Genomic DNA, 22,317 nt, shown 5'->3' on the forward strand with positions numbered 1-22,317 from the left:
AAGCAGGAGAGATTTAGGGCTTTACTCTCAGCTGTCACCAATGTGTCAGGATGAAAGTTAATCAAGGAAGACTCATAAATTCTCTCTTATTTAAGGGCCAGATTTGGACTCCTTTATATTTTGGATGACCTTACTCCCCCAGTAGTCCCAATTACCAATTTAACATGGATAAGGAGATCGCAATCTGGACTACATTAGCCTAATATGATTTTGTAATGTCAAACAGAAGATATTGGAGTTAAAAAAAGGAGGCTATGGAGAGATGGGGATGACAGAAAGGACACAGTAAATAGCATAAGAGGCAGAGATTATAGCAATATTGGTCAGACTTGTTTCAAAGTGCAAATTCCATGCTGCAAAAAATTCTTGGAGGGTTTAAGATAGCAAACCCATAATGTGTTTGGGCCCATAATTTGTTTACAAATAAAAGTTATAGGTATAAAATGTCTTCAGTGTGTGAACATAATATACTGTATTAAAGCAGCTCAAAGACTTAGATACGACTTTTATCTTATTATGATTGCTAAATAGCTTACGTTTAAGGAATGCTTATAACTGTAGGAAGGTGCTTTTTCATATCCCTCTCCATTTTCTTCTCTCTTTTTACAGAACAACACTGCCTTCTCATGGAGGAACAGGTGCCTTTGCATTGGCTTGAAACGTGCCAAATCCTTCACTTTTGAGTGACCTTTTTTATGATCAGTCCATACATTGAAGGATCCTTGCATTAAAAGCTTGCCTAGTTCATTCAGGTTTCCCTGAAACAAGAACAGTGAAGTTGTTTACATTTTGAAAAGACAATATCAACTTAAAAACACATGTCCATCTGAAAATGTTGTCCTGGCAATACTGTTGTTGTTGCCGCCGCCGCCCGAAACTCCCACAATCAGTAGGGGAAGGTGGACCCAAGAACGTTAGATAGCATTAGACAGGCGAGCAGAAAACTCCTGTAATTTGTGCGCGTGTGTGCGCACGAGCGTGTACATTTGTAAAAAAGGTGCTCTATCAAAATGTTTTTTCGTAAAATAAAAAACAGTTGACATTGTTCCTTTATACATAATTTGTTTGGTTTATTAATCTTGAAGTGGGAAGAATTTACACCAAGTTATGTGATGCAAGGTGGTCCAAATTAGCCTAAGGAGAACAGAAGTAGCATATCAGAGCAGCAATGCGGTTTCTTATTTAGAGTTTAACCATCTTCAACAAAGAAAGGATGAGGAATCCACCATTACATGCAAACTCACATCAACAAATCATATGTAACATTATACATACCCAACAGCACATCAAATACTGAAGAGAAATATGATATAGAATGATGTGAGATTAGCCAAAGACAAAAAAAAGTCTTATCTGAACCTCTTTACTTGGTGGTCCAGATAAAATGGAACTTGGAGGTGAAATCCTGGCCCTACTGAAATCAATGGGAACCCTACAGAATAAGATTCTAAGGCAAGAAGGAACCATTGCAATCATCTAGTCTGACCTCTTTTATAACACAGGCCACAGAACTTCCCCCAAATAATTCCTAGAGCACATCTTTTAGAAAAACATCAATCTTGATTTAAAGCTTGTTCGTAATGGAGAACCCACCATGACACTTGGTAAATTGTTCCAATGTTTCATTACCCTCACTGTTAAAAATTTCCACCTATTTCCAGTCTTAATTTGCCTACCTTCAACTACCAATTGTTGGATTGTTATACCTTTCTCAGACAGACGGAAGAGCCCATTGTTAAATATAATGTTCCCCAAATATGTACTTATGGACTGTAATCAGTTCACTCCTTAACCTTCTCTTTATTAAGATAAATAGATTGAGCTCTTTGAGTCTCTCTCTCTCTCTAAGGATTGTCTTCTAATCCTTTAATCATTCTCATGGCTCTTCTCTGAATTGTCTCCAATTTATCAACATCCTCCTTGAATAATGGACACCAGAACTGGACACGGTATTCCAGAGTGGTCACACCAGTGCCAAGTAGAGAGGTGAAATAACCTCTCTACTCCTACTCAAGATTCCCCTGTTTATGCAGCCCAGGAGTGCATTAGCTGTTTTGGCCACAGAGTCACACAGGGAGCTCATGTTCGTGACTATCCACCACGACCCCCAAATCTTTTTCCAAGTCACTGCTTTCCAGGATAAAGGATGCTATAATTCCCGGGGCTGGTTTTACAACACAACTCCCCCATCAGTTCATCTCTAGAGGAAATTTCCCTCCAAGGATAAAGTATTAGGCATGCATTAACAATGCCTTCTTCTGAAACATGTGGCACTGTCTACTGTCAGGCAGTGTACAACACTAGAAATGGACAACTGACATGACAATTCTTATTTTCTTCTTTCTGAGGTACACTGCTGAATAAAACTTTGTATTTGAAAAGGAAAATTTGAAGAGGAAAATTGGGATCTGCGAAGTGGGATTAGGACTTGTAATAAAATCTATTAAAAGTTTGTATTAGTAATAAGTTTGGTGAGAAATGTAAGAAATCCATTTTCTCATTATTTTTGACAACACAGCTCAGATATTAGTTAAAAGAAAACAGTTGCACAATCCCATTTGCATTGTTATACAAAACAAAATGAGGTGTGTGTATCTGTATAAATATAATTAAGAAATGCTGTCACTTACATCATAGCCAGTAATGGCAATCTGGTGCATGGAATCATTGACTGCTTTGAGAATACCGAGTATAGAGGTTAATGCCTCCTGCAGATCTTCAGCTCCTTCACAGTTTTTGCTGTATTTCAGCATTTCCTATGGAAAAACCAATGATGCAATGCTCATTCAGTTTTGTAAACAGATAACTATTAATACTCAAGATGAGTGTACTTTCAACACTGAATTTGAGGCAAATTTTCAAAGTTAGCTGATGAAATTTTGTGCAAAAAACCCAAAACCAAAAATCCGGTCCTTTGTGACGTTTTCAATCAAAAATTCCCCACTTGCCACATCTGAAAAAGGCCAGAGGAGGAAGAGAAGATGGGAATCTCTAAAAGCCACATGGCAGTGGATTAAATATAAGGCTCGGAGTCGGAAGGGTCTAAATTCTACTGCTAACCTCTACCACAGGACTTAACAATTCACAGAGCACTTTACAAACATTAGTAAATGATAAAGTAGGTAAATCTCTGTAAATGAGGCTTATGCAGCCCAATCTTGCAAACAGTTACTATTAAAACGGTGGAAAATTGGCATGAATTTTTGTGGAAAATCTCTCTGTTGTTACCTACCTCTAAAACTGAAGTATAGGTCATGCTCATTTTAAACTGTTATTATTTATATTGCGGACTAGAGCCCTGGTCACAGACTGAAGCTCCATTGTGCTAGGCACTGCCCAAAACCTAACAAGGAGGAAATCCTTCACCAAAGACTTTACAATCTAAGTGAAGATGCTCTTTTCTTTTCTATGGCACCAGTCCTGCAGCTTGATCCATGTAGCCCATGTGGTGCTCCACTAACTTCAGGGGGAGATCACATAGGAATTAGGCAGGTCAGATTGCAGGAATTAAGGATATTTTAAGAGAGACTTCTGAAATCATTTGATTATTTCACTCTTCATATTTAAACAGTCAGCAAAATTCATCCCTGTTATAGCCTGATAAACTTCAATGGATTTGTGCCCAGGCAAATTTGGTCCAAATGTTATTTTTAAATAATTAGTGTACTATGATTTTAAAAACTAGTTTTGGAATCTTAACTTGCTTGTGTGTGAAGCACTTGTTAAAACAAGTAATCTACATGCATGGAAAAGGTTATGTCTTGAATGTCCATTAAATAAATTTATGATGGAAAAAAAATCAGACATGTCTTAAATGTTTGGAAATTTGGTGTAGCATTTTCAAACATTTCAGGCTTCTAATATAAAACTATAAAATTCAACATCATATATTTTCTAAAAACATACAGTAGGTGTCAATTAAGAAGTACTTGATACCTGAAATGTACCCCTCTGCATTGTCTTGCAGAGTTTCTATTTAACTACAGAGGCATTTTTCTGAGCACATTTTGGAGCCCATAATGCAAATTCCTCCAACGGTCACAAATTTTAAGCAAATGGGAAGTATTCCTTGCAAGTCAATTTGTCCTAGTCCTCCTTCTGTTTACCCAGAGGGAGGGAGAATAAAGGCAAAAGCAACTGTTAAGCAAAGACTACACACAGAAACACTAGTTTGCCCATTTCCTGCTTTTAGAATCAGAGACACAAGAGAAGGGAACAAGAAGATGACAGACTGAGATCTGTCCATCAGCCTTCATGACTTGAAAGTACACGTATGTTCTTATTTCTGCTGTCTTTTAGGCTTTTCTCTGGGTAGGATGAGACAAGTAGTGACACACAATTACAAAATATAATTTTTAAAAATGTGCAACCTTCAAAAGCATAAGCACTAATACCACTCTGTATCCCTTACCTTCAGCAGTAACTGGTATTTGGTTATTCTCTGAACAGGTTTCAGTAAGTAGGAATCCAAACTCAGCTTGTGATCAAGTTTCCTCTGACATTCCTAAAATGAATTTAGCACTTCGTTAATACATAAAGTCTTTCTTCTTTCAGCCTTAGAAACATTGAGAAAATATATCAATTTATAAATACAAATATTTTGAAGAAATAAATAAATATACCTGAAAAAATGCAGAGTCTGAAAACTGCCTCCATAAGCTTTCAGATCGGGGCTTATTTTGACAGTATTTTTCATAAATCTGGAAATCTTCCATCTGAATTTGGGGGAAAAGGTTGTTGTGAATTCGAGTACTGAACTTTTACTAAAAAGTACTTACAATTCTTAGGAATGCCTGCTTATGAGACTAAGAAAAACCAAGACAAACAACAGTAAAATTCCCTGGAACTTTATTGGCAAAAAATAGTTAAAATATTCACTATCATTTTAAAGGATATTATGAATTTGCACATTGTATTGCAGAATTTCAAAACAACATTTTCTTGTTAATTCTTGCTTCAGTTTAAATGTCTGTTAAATATGAACAAGCAGTGGCGGACTTAGAGTTAGTGGGGCCCTGTGCTCAGTTTCATTTTTGGGGCCCCTCCTTGGGACCCAGCCAAGAAAAAGGGTCTTCTCTCTTATCTCCCCCCCGCCCCAATTTTTCATTTTTTTTTAAATTCTTCCTCCTCCTACATGTAATAGGAAGTACATGAAAATAAAGTGAGGTACCTTGATTGTTTTTGTAGTCTAATTTATTTTTCCACAGACCACTTGAAAATCGCTGGGAGTCTTAGCGGACCACTTAATAATCTTTCCAAATATTGTTTGTACCATTAGCTAACTACTGTAAAGCGCTTTGGATCAGAGCACTTTATTAAAGGTAAAAAACATTGGGATGTGGGGTCTGGCTAGGACTTAAGGTGTTGGAGGAGGCTCAGGGCTGGGAAAGGAGGTTGGGGTGTGAAGCCCTTACCTGGGACAGCTCCCGTTTGGTGTGCGGAGTGCAGGTGGGGATGTGGGGGCGGGGGGATGCAGAAGTCAGGGGGATGGAGGTGTGTGAGGGGGTGCAGGAGTCAGGGCTGGGGATTCAGGATCTGGAAGGGGGTTAGGGTGCAGGAGGGGATTGAGGGTTGGGGCGTGAAGCGCTTACCTGGGGAAGCTCCCATCTGGTGTGAGGGATGCAGGTGGGAATGTGTGGGGAGTGTGCAGGAGCTCTCATTTGGTGCTCAGGGTGGGGATGTGGGGGGTGCAGGAGTCAGGGTGGGCATGGGGCTGGGCGAGGTGTGAGGGGGTGCAGATGTCAGGGCAGGGGGCTGGGATCATGGGGGTGGCTCCCAGCCCCCTGTCCCACTCCAGCCCCCTGCCCTGAGCAGCTCACGGCATGGGGGTATGTGTAGGGGGAGTGCAGGCCCCTGCCTTTGCTCTGCCCTATCCCAATTCCACCCCCTCCCCAAGGCCCTACCCCTGCCTCTTCTCGGCCTCCTCCTCCTCCCTCCCAGAGGGGCCTGAGTGCCAGCAAACAGCTGTTCGGAGGCAGTGGAAGCGCTGGGAGGGGAAGGGGTGGGAACACAGCATGCTCAGGGGAAGAGGCTGGGGGGAGAGGGGAGAGCTTGGCTGCCGGTCGGTGCAGAGCCTGCAGCAGGATCCCCAGGAGCCAGCAGGACCAAGCTTCTGCCCCTGCACATGCTCGGCCCTGGAGCCCCCTGTTGTTGAGGGGGGGCCCGTGCCAGGGCACCCTGTGTTTCATTGTAAATCCGCCTTGTGTACAAGCCATATATATATATATGTGAATCCCTTACTTAAACTAATATATGAAAAAGAAATAAGTCTCTATAGCATTATAATAGTAACCATAAGTATAAGCAAACAGTTATAAAATAGAGAGGTGCTCTTTAGAGGTAGGTTGCTATGTCACCAGCTGCATCCAGGTGGTAAATGTTGCTGATGGCTAATCCATCACAAACCTTTGCTATCCATTCAGAAATAATCAGTGCTACTGCCATGAATAGACTCATGTGGTATACTCTTGTGGAGTGGGGCAAAGTCTTTGTAGCACATAATTTATTCAAATACTTTTGCAGTTTTTCTGTTTGGGAGTTATCTGTGTACAGATCTGAATTTGATTAATTTGTATATTAAATCACCCAACTGGTTGTGCATTAGTCAATGTCTTCATTGGGTTTTACTATTTATTATTCAAGGGTACGTCTGATCACATAAGCCATGTGGTATTATTTCTGCTCCGACTGTATGATTGAAACTTTTTAAAGTAGAGAAACGTTTGTGTTATATTCACATAGGCATTTATGAACCTATCATCTTCTGGGTCAAATTTGCCCCTGTAGAGAGGGCCAAGACAAAGCCTAAGTTCTACTTTAGCCCTCTAAATAATTTAAATGAGGCTTACATGTTACATAGGCTTTATATTGGCCCTCTGCAGAGTAGTGAGTTTCATTTTCTGACCAAAAGTGCTACAGGTTGTGAATATTATGAAAGCAAATGCAAGTTTTTATTTTAATGAATATTTGCTATTAGTTTTTTTATTGTAGTATTTACCCAGCTCTACTCTCTTTTCTGTTTCTTTTCTATTTCCTCTGTGAAGATAGCCCAGTTTCTTTGTGGCAAGCATCTTGAATATCATGTCTGGGTTTAACTTGGGGGAGAAGATAGTCTTTAAATCAAGCAAACCTATTCATTCATTATATATATATTTTAAAAGCAACACTTATGGAGTCCAGCCCACTAGTTTAGGAGCAAACGCTGGTGTTAAACAACTGCTTCAAGCCACATGTGTAACTATAATAGCATTGAAAACATTCACTCACATGGATCACTATGTTAGCTAACAATTCAATGCTTTAAAACAGGGGTGGGCAAACTTTCTGGCCTGAGGGCCACACTAGGGTTGCAAAACTGTATGGAGGGCTGGGTAGGAAAGGTTGTGCTTCCCCAAATAGCCTGGCCCCTGCCACCATCCAACCCCTCCCACTTCCCACTCCCTGACTGCCCCCCTCAGAACCACTGACCCATCCAAACCCCACCGCTTCTTGTCCCCTAACTGCCTCCTCCTGGGACCCCACCCCCTATCCAACTCCCCTGCTTCCAGTCCCCTGACCCCTATCCACACCCCTGCCCACTGACAGGCCCCCCAGGACCCCACACCTATTGAACCCCCCCGTCCCCTGACCACCCCCAGAACCTCTGCCCCATCCAACTGCCCCTGCTCCCTGTCCCGACTGCCCCCCAGAACTCCTGCCTCAGCCAGGAGCTCAAAGGCTGGGTAGGATGGTCCTGCAGGCCGCATGTGGCCCGCAGGCCATTGTTTGCCCATCTCTGCTTTAAAAGGCATGTTGGCTCATTCAGTGGAACAGTTAATGGGTCATTCAATTCTGACCTCTGAGTGGAAGAATTTGCACCGATTTTAAAAATGGATATTTGTCCTCATTTACAAAGAAAAAAATACTATTGTAAAAAAGCCCTCACAAATGCATTATAAAATATTAATGGCTGCAGCAAACCATGGCCCAATTTTAGTCTTGGCATGAACAGGTGCACTCAGTAAATTACAATGGCATTGCGCCTATTTTTATGTAACTCCTTTAGAGGGGAGTGTTCCTGAAATACCACAACGGGTCTCTAGTGGACTGACTCATTCACTACAGCATCTAAAGCTCATTTATGTTCTCTTCACTATGAGGGGTTTCCTTGGGTGCTGCCCTTGTAGGTGAACCAAGAACCCTGAGGAGAAAATGGAGAAGGCTGCAGCCAGACCTCAGAGCTGAGTTACATTTACAAGGCCTGAATTTGGCGCTACGACTTCCCTATGAGGAAGTATCATCACAGTCTCAGTTCCAGAATGATAAATGGCATTAAAAGACCACAAGGACCACCTCGACCCCTTTCTGTCCCCCAACTTCCCGACCTATCTCTGATCTTCCTCCTGCCCTCCAAACCCCTCAGACCCAGGAGCACGTTCCTGCACCCTCAACCGCTCATCCCCAGAGCCTGACCCCCCAGCCGGAGCCCTAACCATCCTCCCCCTCACCCCCCACATCCAACCCCTTGCCCAAGCCCGGAGCCCCCTCCTTTACCCTGAACTCCTCATTTCTGCCCCCACCCAAGAGCCCACACCCCTAGCTGGAGCCCTCACTCCCTAATCCCAAATTTCGTGAGCATTTATGGCCCACCACAAAATTTCCATGCCCAGATGTGGCCCTCGGGACAAAAAGTTTGCCCACTCCGATCTAGTAAAACGCACTGTATACATGATACATACCCTTTCCAGAAAACACCTTCCCACCAGCTCTGGGTATTCTATGTAATTTTCTAGTTCTTTCAAAAATACTCTATAAAGAAAATAACTTTGTCAGGTCATATGACAAAATATCCTAAATAAAAAACAATTGTAATAACATAGACTTCCTTAGGCTCTCTCCATAGAATTCATTTTCTAAAGTTTAGGAAACATCAGAGCTGTAATATTGTACAAGTTGAACCTCTCTATTCCGGCTCTCCCTGGTCCGGCAAAATCCATGGTCTGGCATAGGTGCCGATTCTGTGGGTGCTCCAGGGCTGGAGCAGTCACAGGGAAAAATTAGCGGGTGCAGAGCATCCACCGGCACCAAGCTCCCCCTTTTGCCCCCCTCCCTCTGCGCCTCTTGCATGCCAGTGGCTCCGCGCTTACCAACTATTCCTCTTCCTTCCCAGCGCTCTCAGAGCACCACAAACAGCAGATTCGCAGTTCCAGGAGGGAGGGGGAGGACCTGGGGCTGGCAGCTGGGCCTGGACATGGGGCCAGCGGCTGGGACCTGGGGCCAGCAGCCAGGACCCCGAGTGGCAGCGGGTCCCCCCAGGTGGGGGGGGGCAATGCTGGGCGCAAAGCCTGGGGGTGTTTTATCACTCCACCGCACCCTACTTCCCATACCTATGGAGACCTGCTGGCACTCTGCATTGACCTGTTTGGCAAATTCCTGAGGGTGCCGGACTAGAGAGGTTCAACCTGTACTACAAAACTAAACATGCTCACCCATCTCATAATTTGAAAGGGACCACCAATTTAAAAATTATATTTCTGAAATTTTTGTTTAACCTACTGTTAGAAATTGTACAGAAGATTACTATAACTGAATGGGATTGGAGAAAAATGTTTTCTGTTTGTTTACTTTGTGCATCTGGCAGCATTTTGTGCTATTTCCTCTAGATAGTTTCACATTGTGTGTGGACTTTTCACCCAAAAGAGTGAGAAAAATATTTAAAGAAATAGAAAAATGTGATTGTAAAACCACATACATTGGCCCAAGGGCAAGTATCGTATGTGAAATTACTTTTAAAAAAACCTAACTAGATCACATGTTGGCAATTTTCTAATCAAAATTGTTGGCCAATTCCTACATGACTGTATAAGGAATGTAACAATTGTCCTTCATACTGAATTTTAAATTATATTTTTATCTTTCCTATACCAGTTCCAATTCTGCCCTGTGGGGGAAGATCTGCTAAACAGTAGCCATTAATTCAAACTCCTGTGAAAGGTCAATTTCCCTAATAGAGTGTAAATTCAGCAGCCATCACCATACAGAAGAATATCAAGGTTGGGGTAAAATGGTTAGTGGCTGAGGCAAGAAGTTAATATTTAGCGGCAGGAAGAAAAGGCCCATATCCAGGGATCGGTCACGTTATTATGGAGTGATGACAGTAACTTTGTAATGGTTGCAAGACAGTTTGTATTATATTTGAAACTGTTAATTTTCCTCCATTAATTGGGTGAGTGAAAGGACAGACTGCACACAGCAAAACACTGGTTGTTTTATGCTTTTTGCAGATATTAGATAGCTTCACACAGCTCTATGCAAGGTTCCTTGTCTCCCTTAGGTACTTTGCCTTCTTTTTCCTATGCAATATGGATTTAAATGTATCAGATACTGAGGATGGACTAAGTTAGCATCCTTTAATATGATTAAAAAAATCTGAGACCCCTCCCTCACCCAAGCAGTACTACATAAAATGGTATAACACAACTGAAAACATTCATTCTCTTACCCTCACCCATCCACTCACTCACAGCTTTTTTGATTGAACACAGACACTAACCTGTTGTGAAAGTGATAAATTTCTTCCATATTCCCAAACAAAATATCCTTCTTATTTAGGAGCCCTGGTGAAATGAGATGCATCATTAAAGGATTGTCCATCTCTGACGCATACCCCTGTGACATGGAGAGAGGCAGATTAATTAGTTCCAACACTTGTCTCCCTTCCACAAATCAGTCTGCTAGCAGCCAATAACAGAAGATTTCTGCATCAATTATGTAATGTTAACACTTTCAACATTGCTCTTCTTGACTGCCATCAAAAGGAATGCTCAGAAGGATTGTACACACATTCATAAACTCTAAAGAGTTAATCTGAAGAATTACTGAATGTTCTTGTTAAATAAGAATGCAACTAAGTTTATACAATCAATCACTGCATTCAAGGCAAAACTAGCATATTTCCACATCATTTATTCGTATGTAATTTGCAATTTTTTCGTAACTCTTTGAAACTATCAGTTGAAATGTATAAAGCTAGCTATAGTGTCTATGCAACCTTAAACACTGATATTTCAGACGACTGTTCTTGCTCTCACTCACATTTATAACGCTACGGCAGATAACAAAAATCACTGCAGATCCTGTCCTTTAGCATTTTAACACAAAAAAAATGCATGCAAAGTTGTTTTAAGTCTGACTTTCAAATGTAGACATTATCCACTGGGCACTATGAGCCAGATTCTCTGGTCTAATCACCTAGCATAGTTCAGGAGGGGAGAATGTCAAGGTGACTTTAGACCAGCACTGCTATTCCCTAAGCCCTGGGGACACTGGGGCAGTCCACCCAAAATGATTTCCAGACGGATAATACATAGGGCAAACGAGGTTTTTTTTGTATGGTACATTTGCTAGAATTTATTAATTAAAGGATAAACTACTGAAGGTGTCGGCTCCTCAGATGAGTAATTCCACCAACAGATATACGGATAAATAGACTTACCTCAAGAACACAAAGAAGTTCTTCCACATATGCTCGTTCAGTTTCAATAAGTTCATTAATTACATGGCTGTTAACAGAGATAATTAAGGAAGGACTGTTAATTTCACAGACTAATGAATCTCCTTATAAAATTCCTTAGCCTATTCTACAGACACAATTAATGCAGAATATAAATATCATATATATTTGCATATCCATATTTTATGTCAAAATGTCTTTCCTAAAAATGGGAAGGGTGGTGGATGCTGTTTAAATCAGAAGATTATATACTGAGGCAGATTGTGACATCAAATGCTCTAAGCCTGGGTTCGGCTTCATTTTCAAGTGCTGGAGGAGCTGGAGTCAGAGCTGCAATGTGCTACTGGAGATAGATTTTTACATTTTAAATTCAGTTGGTCATTTGATATTCAAGCCATTTTATGCATCAGTATTTATGGCATAGGATGAAGAAATATCATGCCATGTCTCTGTCACATTTGTTTTCCACAGTTAACATGGATTTCTTTTCCTCACTATGGTTTTGGGTGGGTGAAGTGTCATATGCTCGTGAACACATAGAACTAACAGTGATGGCTGGCGTTGGCTATAGTGAAGGATTTTTCAGATAGGTGAGTCCATACATTTCAGTCTGCAAACCCTGCTATGCCAACCCCAGATCTGTACCGGACCAAGATTACTAATTTTGGAATTCATATGGTGGTTCTGTGATGTGGACAAAGGAATACTAGGGACTTTCTTGAGCTTTCCCCAAACATAGAGTTTAAGGCCAGAAGGGACTGACAGCTCATATAGTCGGCATGCATCCGACGAAGTGGGTATTCACCCACGAAAGCTCATGCTCCAATACGTCTGTTAGTCTATAAGGTGCCACAGGACTCTTTGCTGCTTTTACAGATCCAGACTAACCCTCTACCCCTCTGATACTTAGTTCCCATAGTCTGACCTTCGTATATCACAGGCCACTAACATCACACCCAACAGCCAAAATTAGAACAAAGTACCACAGTATCATAAACAGATAGCTAAGGGTTAATGTTCTTTTACCTGTAAAGGGTTAACAAAGGGAACCAAACACCTGACCAGAGGACCAATCAGGAAACAAGACTTTTTCAAATCTGGGTGGAGGGAAGTTTTGGGTGTGAGTTCTTTGTTTTGTCTTGGTTCGGTGACCCTCTCGGTTCTGAGAGTGATCTTTCTATCTCCAGGCTTTCTAATCTTCTGTTTCCAAGTTGTAAGTACAAGGATAGTAAGGCAATAGGTTTATATTGTTTTTTTGTATTTACATGTATGTAGTTGCTGGCATGTGTTAAATTGTATTCTTTTTGGATAAGGCTGTTTATTCATTTTTTCTGTTAAGCAATTGACCCTGTATATTGTCACCTTGATACAGAGACCATTTTATGTCTTTTTCTTTCTTTTTATATAAAGCTTTCTTTTAAAGACCTGTTTAAGTGTTTTTCACTGGTTAAGGCTAAGAAACAAAGGGAGGGGGAACATCTCTTTGTGTTAGATTTACAAAGCCTGACTTTGCATACCCTCTGGGTGAGGGGAGAGAGAGATTTAATCTCTTGGTACTTGTGTTTCAAGGACTTGAAGCAGGGAATCTCCTAGGGAACCCAGGGCAGGGAAATCTGGGAGGAGGTAAAGAGGGGGAAGGGAAGTGGGTTATTTCCCTTGGTGGTGAGACTCAGGGCATCTGAGTCTTGGGGTTCCCCAGGGAAGGTTTTGGGGAGACCAGAGTGAGCCAGACACTGGAATTCTGGCTGGCGGCAGCGATATCAAATCCAAGCTGGTAATTAAGTTTGGAGGTTTCATGCTAGCTTCTCATTTTCTGAACTCTAAGGTTCAGATCTGAGTAGGACAGTTATGACAACAGCCTGTAGGAGACCAGACCATTAGGTCAGGCAGAAAATTGGGACAAATTATTTCATGATCCCACATACGCTCAGCATGTGAGCCTGAGCACGTGCACAAGAATTAGCCAGCCAAGCCCCTGAGAGAATTCTCAGTACCACCTCAGAATTCACAATCCAGTGTCCCATCTCCAGCAGTGGCCATCTCTAATGCTTCAGAGGAAGGAGGAAAAAACCCACTAGAATACACTGGGGCAAGGGAAACCTTTCCTGACTCTGGCAGGGGGACTAGCTGAAGTCCTGAAGAATCAGATTTTAGGCACAAACAACATGAACTGGAAGTGACCCCCACATCTGCTGAGCCCTAACCCCTAACACCACAAGCAACCCCATCCTACAGTCCCACTCAAATTTGTCAGTCTCACTCCTAAAACTGATTAAGTTGCTTGCTGCCCACAACTCCTACCGGGAGGCTGTTCAGAAACACTCCTCATGCTTAGAAACCTCCTTCTAATTTCCAGCCTAAATCTATTGATGGCCAATTTTTACACATTTGTCCTTCATTTTAAACACAGATCAACCAGCCACACAAATTTCAGGAAAAATCATCTGAAAATTGCGAAGTATGGTGACCAAAACCTTTGGTAGTTTATTTAAGGCTTGATAACTATTCAAACCTCTAATACCTATCTGAACTGAAACTTTAAAATCTCCTTTCACTTACGCATTTATTATGGAAAGTTGGCCTAGAAGTAGTAAAATTAGGTACATGGTACAACCAAAATAAAATCTGCATACTAAAAATGGGAAAATATAGTCCAATGTAGCCCACAGAGCACAACTGATTCACTTCCACTAGCTTAGATTATCTTCCACAAGTCTGGAGCAGGGTTCGGCAATCTGTGGCACGCAGCTTGTCAGGGTAAGCAACCAATGGAGGCTGCGGGAAGACATGGCCAGCACATCCCTCAGCCTGCACCGCTTCCCGCAGCCCCCATTGACCTGGGACAGTGAACCACGGCCAATGGGAGCCGCGATTGGCCAAATCTACAGGTAAACTAACCGGCCTGGCCCACCAGGGTGCTTACCCTGGTGGGCCGCATGCCAAAAGTTGCTGATCCCTGGTCTGGAGGCTTGATTCAGAGAAACATATGAAAGCTCAGATGCTTTTCTGAATCGTAACCAAATGTAAAACTAAACAGTTTTCTTAAGGTTCACTTTTCAAAAGTTACAGCATCGTCTTAATATCTGTTGATTTAATCTTGTCATAAAAAAGGGGATATTTAAACAATCCCAGCAAGTTGCAGTCCTGCGCCAGTGGAAAAGACGACAACTGCAATGGGGGGGAATGTCATGCTCAATGTGCAGACGAAGATATGCTTTTACAGAAGGTTTATACAGCTGGTTGAAGGAAGCAGAACACAAAACCAACCATGAATAAGGCTGGAATATGCAATTTTGAGGAGTTTAAGAAATCTAGATCCTCCCATATCATTCTTGCTATAGGAAGACGACTTGTAAGGGACCATGCAAGATAGAAGTCCATTTTACGCACTTCCATGACATCATAGTCATGTGAATCTGCTGAATCAAATGGTAATGGTAGACCTTGATAAGTCCAATCAGAACAACATGCTGGCTGTTGTATACCAAGCTGTACCCACCTTCGTAACACAGCTAGGTTCTCTTCATCATCCATCACAGATCCACCTCTGCTTTGACGGATTTCACTCATTTCACACTGGAACACAATGTGAAAAAGTATGTCAGAGGGAAAATAGGAAAATGTACTTCCAATCTATCTGCTATACCACTGACATATGGAACTATTTTATTTATAACAGAGGCTGCAACTATTAACAATGAAGGTAACTATGAGGCAAATTCAAGGGCAAAAGAATGAAAGTTTATCAGATGGTCTCGAGGAACATCAGAAAATTTGGATAAATGGAGTGTCCCACAAAAGAGGAAGCCAGCCCACCAGCTTAGAAAGGTTCTGCTTTTACTTTTCTTCCAAGGAAAAATGATCTCAGGGCAACGGTACAATCCTAGAGGACAAAATAGAACTCTGTTTTCACCACAACTTGATTTACCAGAGTTCTCGTCTGGGGCTTTCTGTGTTTCTTTGAGTTCTGTGACTTCACAAAGCACTGTGACTTTCTCTAGTTCTCTGTGTGTGCACGCTTGGACACTGGAGAGAATGATCAAGATAAAACAAATGCAGAATTACTTTTAGTCTTCTGTAGTTCATCCTCCGGAGCATGTTATCTTCTGTGTTGGACACATAGTCAGAGCCTCTTTGAAGACCTGGTACAGAATCAAACAGCAGCTGTTAAACTGGAGCAGGTTTGACAGAGGTCTTTTATATAACCACAGACAACTTAAATTCTCTTCAAGTTCATTGGTGTAGTGCAGGAACCTGACTTAATAGCTTTTTGCAGCAATTTACCTGGAGAGAGACAAGGAGATTTTACAAAGACTTCAGGTCTTGGTGCCACTGGCTGAACTGGACGGGTCTGCTTAGCTGCCAGTTTTTTAAGGCTCACTTGTCTCTTTTGAAACATTTCTTCCATGCTTTCCTGCTTTTGAAAAACTTTTTGCACGTGTTCCTGTAGAAATAGCATAAAATTATCATGATTCTGAATAAACTTACAAGTCATGCTGTCATTTATGGTACAATAACCTCCAATATGTGCAGCTTTTATACAGCATATAAAAAGGAACATGTAGAAATAATGTTCTAAACTTTAGAGAGAAATTCTTCCCTCATTCTAACTAAAATATAATTTATAATGCCAGACTGAGATATTTAGTTCCAATTACATTAGTGTACATCACCATCAAAATATTTCACTGTTGACCAGGTTGTAAATTTAGGGAAATCAAATAAATTATGACTGATTCAAACTTCCACATTAACGGTAAATGTTTCAAAAGTATGTAAGTGGCGTAAGAGTCTAAGTTCCTATTTTTAAAACTGACTTCAGCACTTATGAGCTTATCATCACTGAAAGTCAGTGGAGCTTCGGGTACATCTGCACTACCTGCTGGATCGGCGGGTACTGATCGATCTATCAGGGATCGATTTATCGCGTCTAGTGTAGATTTAATAAAATCGATCCCTTATTGCTCTGCCGTCGACTCCGGAACTCCACCGCGGCGAGAGGTGGAAGTGGAGTCGACGGGGGAGTGGCAGCGGTCGACTCGCTGCTGTCCTCACGGCCAGGTAAATCGACCTAAGATACGTTGACTTCTGGTACACTATTCGCATAGCTGAAGATGCGTATCTTAGGTCGACCTCCCTGCCCCCAAGCATAGACCTAGCCTTAGACTTCTAAGTGCCAGAGTCACTTTTGAAAATGGGACCTATACTCCTATGTCACTTAAGGATTTAGGACAACTTAATTACATCACATAATAGAATAGCTAAGAATGGTAAGAGACACAAGAGAGTGACATTGCATTTAGAACAATTCATTTTTCTAAAGAGCATACACGTCACAGAATCAGTATTTGCTAACATGTAACACAAGAACTCATTTGATAGAATCTCTTTTGAACACTACTATCCAAGAAACTAGGGCCACTGCTACATATCCCTGATGTATTTGGCAGCAAACCAGAGGCAGGAGTTGGGGGTGGAGGGCAGACACAATCAAGCTAGAGGCATGTTTGTCTTGTGACTTCCAGTCACATCCACTGGTGCACGGTGGCCTGGCAGAGGTAGAACTGCTAACTATCCTATACTGAAGCTGTCATAGCAGGTGGCCTTGGCTGCTGCAGGGGAAGTCTTTAAAGGGGAAGACCATCCCTTCCTCCTCCATACCCCAATAAATAAAAGCAGTCCTGGGTTCACATAAAAGTAGGGCTGGGCTAGAGTAATACTGGTGCTGTAGTTCCCAGAGGCCCCCAAGAGCTGCTGTCAGCTACTGCAGGTGGAGTTGGTGAGTAGAATGAGCAATCAGGCTCAAAGTGCCAACAACAGTTCAGTGCCCTAGGAAGCCAGCTATGTGGTTTACCATTAACATCAGCCCTGCAAGAAACCAAATATAAAATTAACACTGACTAAACATATGTGCACATGCATAAATCCTAAGGGTACCATTAGGTCCTGGTTGAGAATGGGTTCATATAGTTGATAAACTTTATTCGGTTCCTTGATTTTATTGTCTGCCCCCGTGTCCAGGAATTTCTCAATCTCCTGCAAAGCTGATTCTGCGCCGTCCTGGGACTGGCATTTGTCTACAGGCTGTGACGCTAACAGGTAAATGCCTTCATCACACCACCTCATGGACTGGAAACACACAACAAAAACAGGACAGAGAACACATCAGTGGAAACACTTAAGGGAATGGTTAGCAGAATACATTTCACACATCTACAAAATGTTCAGCTATGTGAGAGGGGAAAAGTCAGATTTCTGATTTTTTTTCCCTCCCTATTAGCAAATGCCCGTTTTACACTGGAAACATTCTTCCTCTACTGGTCATTATTTACTTCTCAAACATATGGGATCATCACGTTTGCAATATTATTAGCAAGTGAGATGGGAAGCAGAACTATTTCATATAAAATTTACCTTCTCCAATAGACTATGCAGTTCCAGAGATTTATTAAGACCACCTCTCCTCTTTTCTGTCTCTGTAGCAACTGCATCACAGAGATGATGGAGCTCATTGCACTTGGGAAGAATGGAGTCCACAGCATAGTGGTTGTTTTGAACAAGCTGGTCACCTTGAGAAGCTAGCACCCTAGCGTTTTCTAAGGATTCCTAAGAAAGCAAAACATTTTTAAAATACTAGATTTAGTTAGAATGTTAGGGTTAACATTCTTTAAAAAGCTCCCAAAATAAAACTCAAACATGTATTCTGCTATGGAAAAGTGCATTTATTTGCTATGCAAATAATTTCATTTATTAAATTGTTAACTGTTGCATTGTCTAATAAATAAAGTTGTTTTCCTGTCTTTCCAGATGTCCAAATACTTCGGTGCTCCTTTTCAATATAGTACTTGTGTGCTTCACAAACATGAATGGATTTAATCTCAACACCTGTGCAGTCAGAAGTACTATCATTATTTTACAGATGGGGAACTGAGGCACAGACAGATTAAATGCCTTGTTCAAGGTCACATATGAAAGCTGTGACAGAGCCAGGAATCAAACCCACATCTCCTGAATCCCAGACCAGTGCCTTAAAGCCTTGTGGTTACAATGGTTATCTATATGGACATAACTATTCCTCTACAAAATATACATAAGGAAACTGAAAAGAAAATATTTTCCATTTATGCGTCCACACTAGAAATGTTTGCCAGTCACATTTTTAATGTTTTTGATAGTCTTATTAGTTCTAAATTTTAATGACATTGGTTGTTTTAATCATTGGGAGGAAAGACACATTCTATCCAGTTCTGAGTTTTGGCTTTGGGTCATAAAATACATTCACTAACTAATTCTTCACTTTTTTTTTTTCCAAAAAACAAAAATATACTGTAGACTAAGAAATATGGAGAAATTACAAGAACATACACGTGATTTTTCTTCAAAGTTGGCAAGATCCTTCAGAATGTGCTCCACATGTGAAACACTGTTTCCCACATCTGTGAAAGCAGATAACCTCTCGGACGCAATACTCAAAGCTGCTTTGACCTGAAATGAGAGACAACTGTATATCCAAGAGGGTGATTTCACCTGCCTCATTAATAAGACTAGTGTTATACAGCCAGCATAATATGCTGCTACATGATAACTGGTTTGGAAGAAACCACTGAACAGCTATGCCCATTGGTCAGTGGAGATCAGAACATTGCAAGGAGAATACACTTTGTCTTTAGAGAGAAGCATTCAAACCAACAAGGCTCCTACTTATATCATTCCCTAGTGACCTGAAGAAGAGCTCTGTGTATCTCAAAAGCTTGTTTCTTTCACCAACAGACACTGGTCCAATAAAAGATACTACTACACCCACCTAGCCTCTCTCAAACTCTGGGACCAACATGGCTGCAACAACACTGCAAACATCACACCCTAATGGTAATCCCTGAAGTATCACTGACAGTAACTGACTGCCCAGAGGGTACATACTGTGATAGTGGAATGTAAGACCAAGGCAAGTACAAGAAAAAAGTTTGGAAGAAAACTTTCAATTGCACATGAAAGACACATAAACAGGTAAGGGAAAAAATACATTGCTTTAAGGATTAGAGGGCGTTGAATGTAAATAATCTGGGAAGTGTTTTTGCATCCTTTGGGAATGAAGGAGGTGACAAATGTAAAATATTAAAACACCATCAAGAAACTCTCACCTCTCTAAAAGTTTGTTCAAAATTTCGAAGCTGTACACACTGCTCAAGCTTTTGTTGATGTTTAGCCCAAAATTCATCAAAGGCAATCTCTGTTTCATCTAATTGAGCCAGAAGCCTAAAAGAAAGTTCAGGATTAAAGTGATAGTTACAGTTTAAGAGACAATAGCATACTTTAGTGGACAACTCAAAGCTTCCCTTTAAGTAAATCTTTTTCAAAGCAATCAGATGGACTAATGTTAGCAGTACAGTAGACAGTGTTCCTATACTACTAGGCAGCTTTCCTCATTTCTGATATTGCATGTAAGTGGTTTCTTGAATAATATTGATGTAAAACAGAAATCCACCATGAATGTTAGCATTCATGGAAAACTGATAGCAATGGCTAGATCTAGATGCGGCACATACCCACATCTAAGTTCTGGTTTGTAATACCCTTTATACTTCTCTCTCCTGTGCAGAGACTATCAATCTGCAGTTTACAAGTGTGATAAATAAGAACTTGTTCCACTTGTAATTTAAGACAGGTTTGAACCCAAATGTTTTATGCCTATTTTACTGTTCAACCTACCTATGTATATAGACGTGAATATTGCACTTAGCACTATGGTATCTGAGTACTTATCCTTACAATGTACATTTCTGTAATTAGAATATAACAATATGGCATCAGGTCAGGATTGAGGTGTATTTTGCCTCACTTACAGCATCACAAAAATTCACCAGAAATTTGAAAAAAATTTTTTTGAAGCATTTAGGAGTTGGATGAATTAAAAAATTAAAATTAATTCAGAAGAGAAGTTTATATGGACTCTGTAGTTCACTCCAGGTTTCCTCTGATATCACAGCTACGTGGGACATTTTGGATAAACTACTCAAAACAATGAACAGATGGCTTGTAGGTAACTAATTGGAGCGACGCGAGAAATAAAGTTGCTTCTGCCAAACTCTGTTAGTTGGAATGCCAAGCTCTTCAAAATGAAAATGGAAAATGTTGGAACTAAAGCAAATATATAGGAACACAAAATGACACACAGAAACAACTTAAAATATCATCCTGGGGAAATTATCTTTGTTTTTATAATACTGTTCAAATTTGTATCTCTGTGTTATAGTCATATAAGGGCTTAAAATTTGGCAGTAAATTAAGACAAAACACAAGAAAAGCCTTAATATCTAATACTTAACTCTACCAGTTTGATTCTATTTTTTATATCAGGCACCTAGCAATTGCTTAAAAAATGTTTAAGCTCATGTAAAAAGGCCAGCAATACACCAAAAGCTCTGCCCTCACCCATGCATAAAAGGTACTCCTGGTGCAATTCTGCATCAAAAAATTAAAAATTCTGTGCATAATATTTTAAAATTCTGCAAAATTCTGAAAATTTTATTTGTCAAAAACACCACTACATGATCATGCCAGTTTCAATTATTTTTAGGGCTGTCAAGCGATTAAAAAATTAATCATAATTAATTGCACTGTTAAATAGAATACATTTATTTAAATATTTTTGGATGTTTTACTACACTTTCAAATATATTTATTTCAATTACAACACAGAATATGAAGTATATAGTGCTCACTTTATACTTATTTTTGATTACAAGTATTTGCACCGTAAAAAGCAAAAAAATTGTATTTTTCAATTCACCTAATAAATGTCCTGTAGTGCATTCTCTTTATCATGAAAGTTGAACTTACAAATGTAGAATTATGTACAAAAAATTGCATTAAAAATAAAACAATGTAAAATTTCAGAGCCTGCAAGTCCACCCAGTCCTCCTCCTTGTTAAGCCAATTGCTCAAACAAATTCGTTTACATTTGCAGGAGATAACGCTGCCCACTTCTTGTTTACAATGTCACCTGAAAGTACGAGGTATTCTCATGGCACTGTTGTAGCCAGCATCACAAGATATTTATGTGTCAGATGTGCTAAAGATTCATATGTCCCTTCATGCTTCAGCCACCATTCCAGGGGATGTGCATCCATGCTGATGACAGATTCTGCTCAATAACCATCCAAAGCAGTGAGGACCAATGCGTGTTCATTTTCATTTTCTGAGTCAGATGCCACCTGCAGAAGGTTGATTCTCTTTTTTGGTAGTTCGGATTCTGTAGTTCTGCATTGGAGTGTTGCTTTTTTAAGACATCTGAAAGCATGCTTCACTCCTCCCGATTTTGGAAGGCACTTCGTATTCGTAAAGCTTGGGTCGAGTGCTGCAGCTATCTTTAAAAATCTCACATGGGTACCTTGTTTGCATTTTGTCAAATCTGCAGTGAAAGTGTTCTTAAAATAAACAACATGTGCTGGGTCATCATCCGAGACTGCTTTAACATGAAATATATGGCAGAATGTAGGTAAAACAGAGCAGGTGACATACATTTCTCCCCTGAGTTCAGCCACAAATTTAATTAACGCATTGCTTTTTTAATGAGCATTATCAGCATGGAAGCACGTCCTCTGGAATGGTGGTCAAAGCATGAAGGCGTATACGAATGTTTAGCATATCTGGCACGTAAATACCTTGCCATTCCGGGTACACAAGTGCCATGCAAATGCCTATTCTCACTTTCTGGTGATATTGTAAAGAAGAAGAGGGCAGCATTATTTACTGTAAATGTAAACAAACTTGTTTGTCTTCGTGATTTTGTTTTTGAATGCAGTTATGAAACCAAAAAAAATCTG

At 40.6% G+C, this 22,317-nt stretch overlaps 1 protein-coding gene across 10 annotated transcripts in view; it reads right to left on the reverse strand.

Annotated features, from left to right (window-relative positions):
* MCF2L (MCF.2 cell line derived transforming sequence like) overlaps positions 1–22,317 on the reverse strand; it is a 280,436-nt gene that overhangs the window by 14,876 nt on the left and 243,243 nt on the right. For all 10 annotated transcript variants that reach the window (XM_050947239.1, XM_050947250.1, XM_050947219.1 and 7 more), the window contains 14 exons: positions 19,633–19,747; positions 18,857–18,976; positions 17,906–18,097; positions 17,429–17,620; positions 15,776–15,935; positions 15,557–15,633; positions 14,991–15,067; positions 11,474–11,540; positions 10,532–10,647; positions 8,718–8,787; positions 4,623–4,715; positions 4,412–4,504; positions 2,631–2,756; positions 537–758 (listed from right to left, as the gene is read on the reverse strand). In XM_050947239.1, the coding sequence (XP_050803196.1) occupies positions 537–758; positions 2,631–2,756; positions 4,412–4,504; positions 4,623–4,715; positions 8,718–8,787; positions 10,532–10,647; positions 11,474–11,540; positions 14,991–15,067; positions 15,557–15,633; positions 15,776–15,935; positions 17,429–17,620; positions 17,906–18,097; positions 18,857–18,976; positions 19,633–19,747 (1,720 nt within the window). The remainder of the gene's footprint in view (positions 1–536; positions 759–2,630; positions 2,757–4,411; positions 4,505–4,622; positions 4,716–8,717; positions 8,788–10,531; positions 10,648–11,473; positions 11,541–14,990; positions 15,068–15,556; positions 15,634–15,775; positions 15,936–17,428; positions 17,621–17,905; positions 18,098–18,856; positions 18,977–19,632; positions 19,748–22,317) is intronic.

Source organism: Gopherus flavomarginatus, chromosome 1, assembly GCF_025201925.1.
Source record: "Gopherus flavomarginatus isolate rGopFla2 chromosome 1, rGopFla2.mat.asm, whole genome shotgun sequence".
NCBI classification, from domain to species: Eukaryota; Metazoa; Chordata; order Testudines; family Testudinidae; genus Gopherus; species Gopherus flavomarginatus.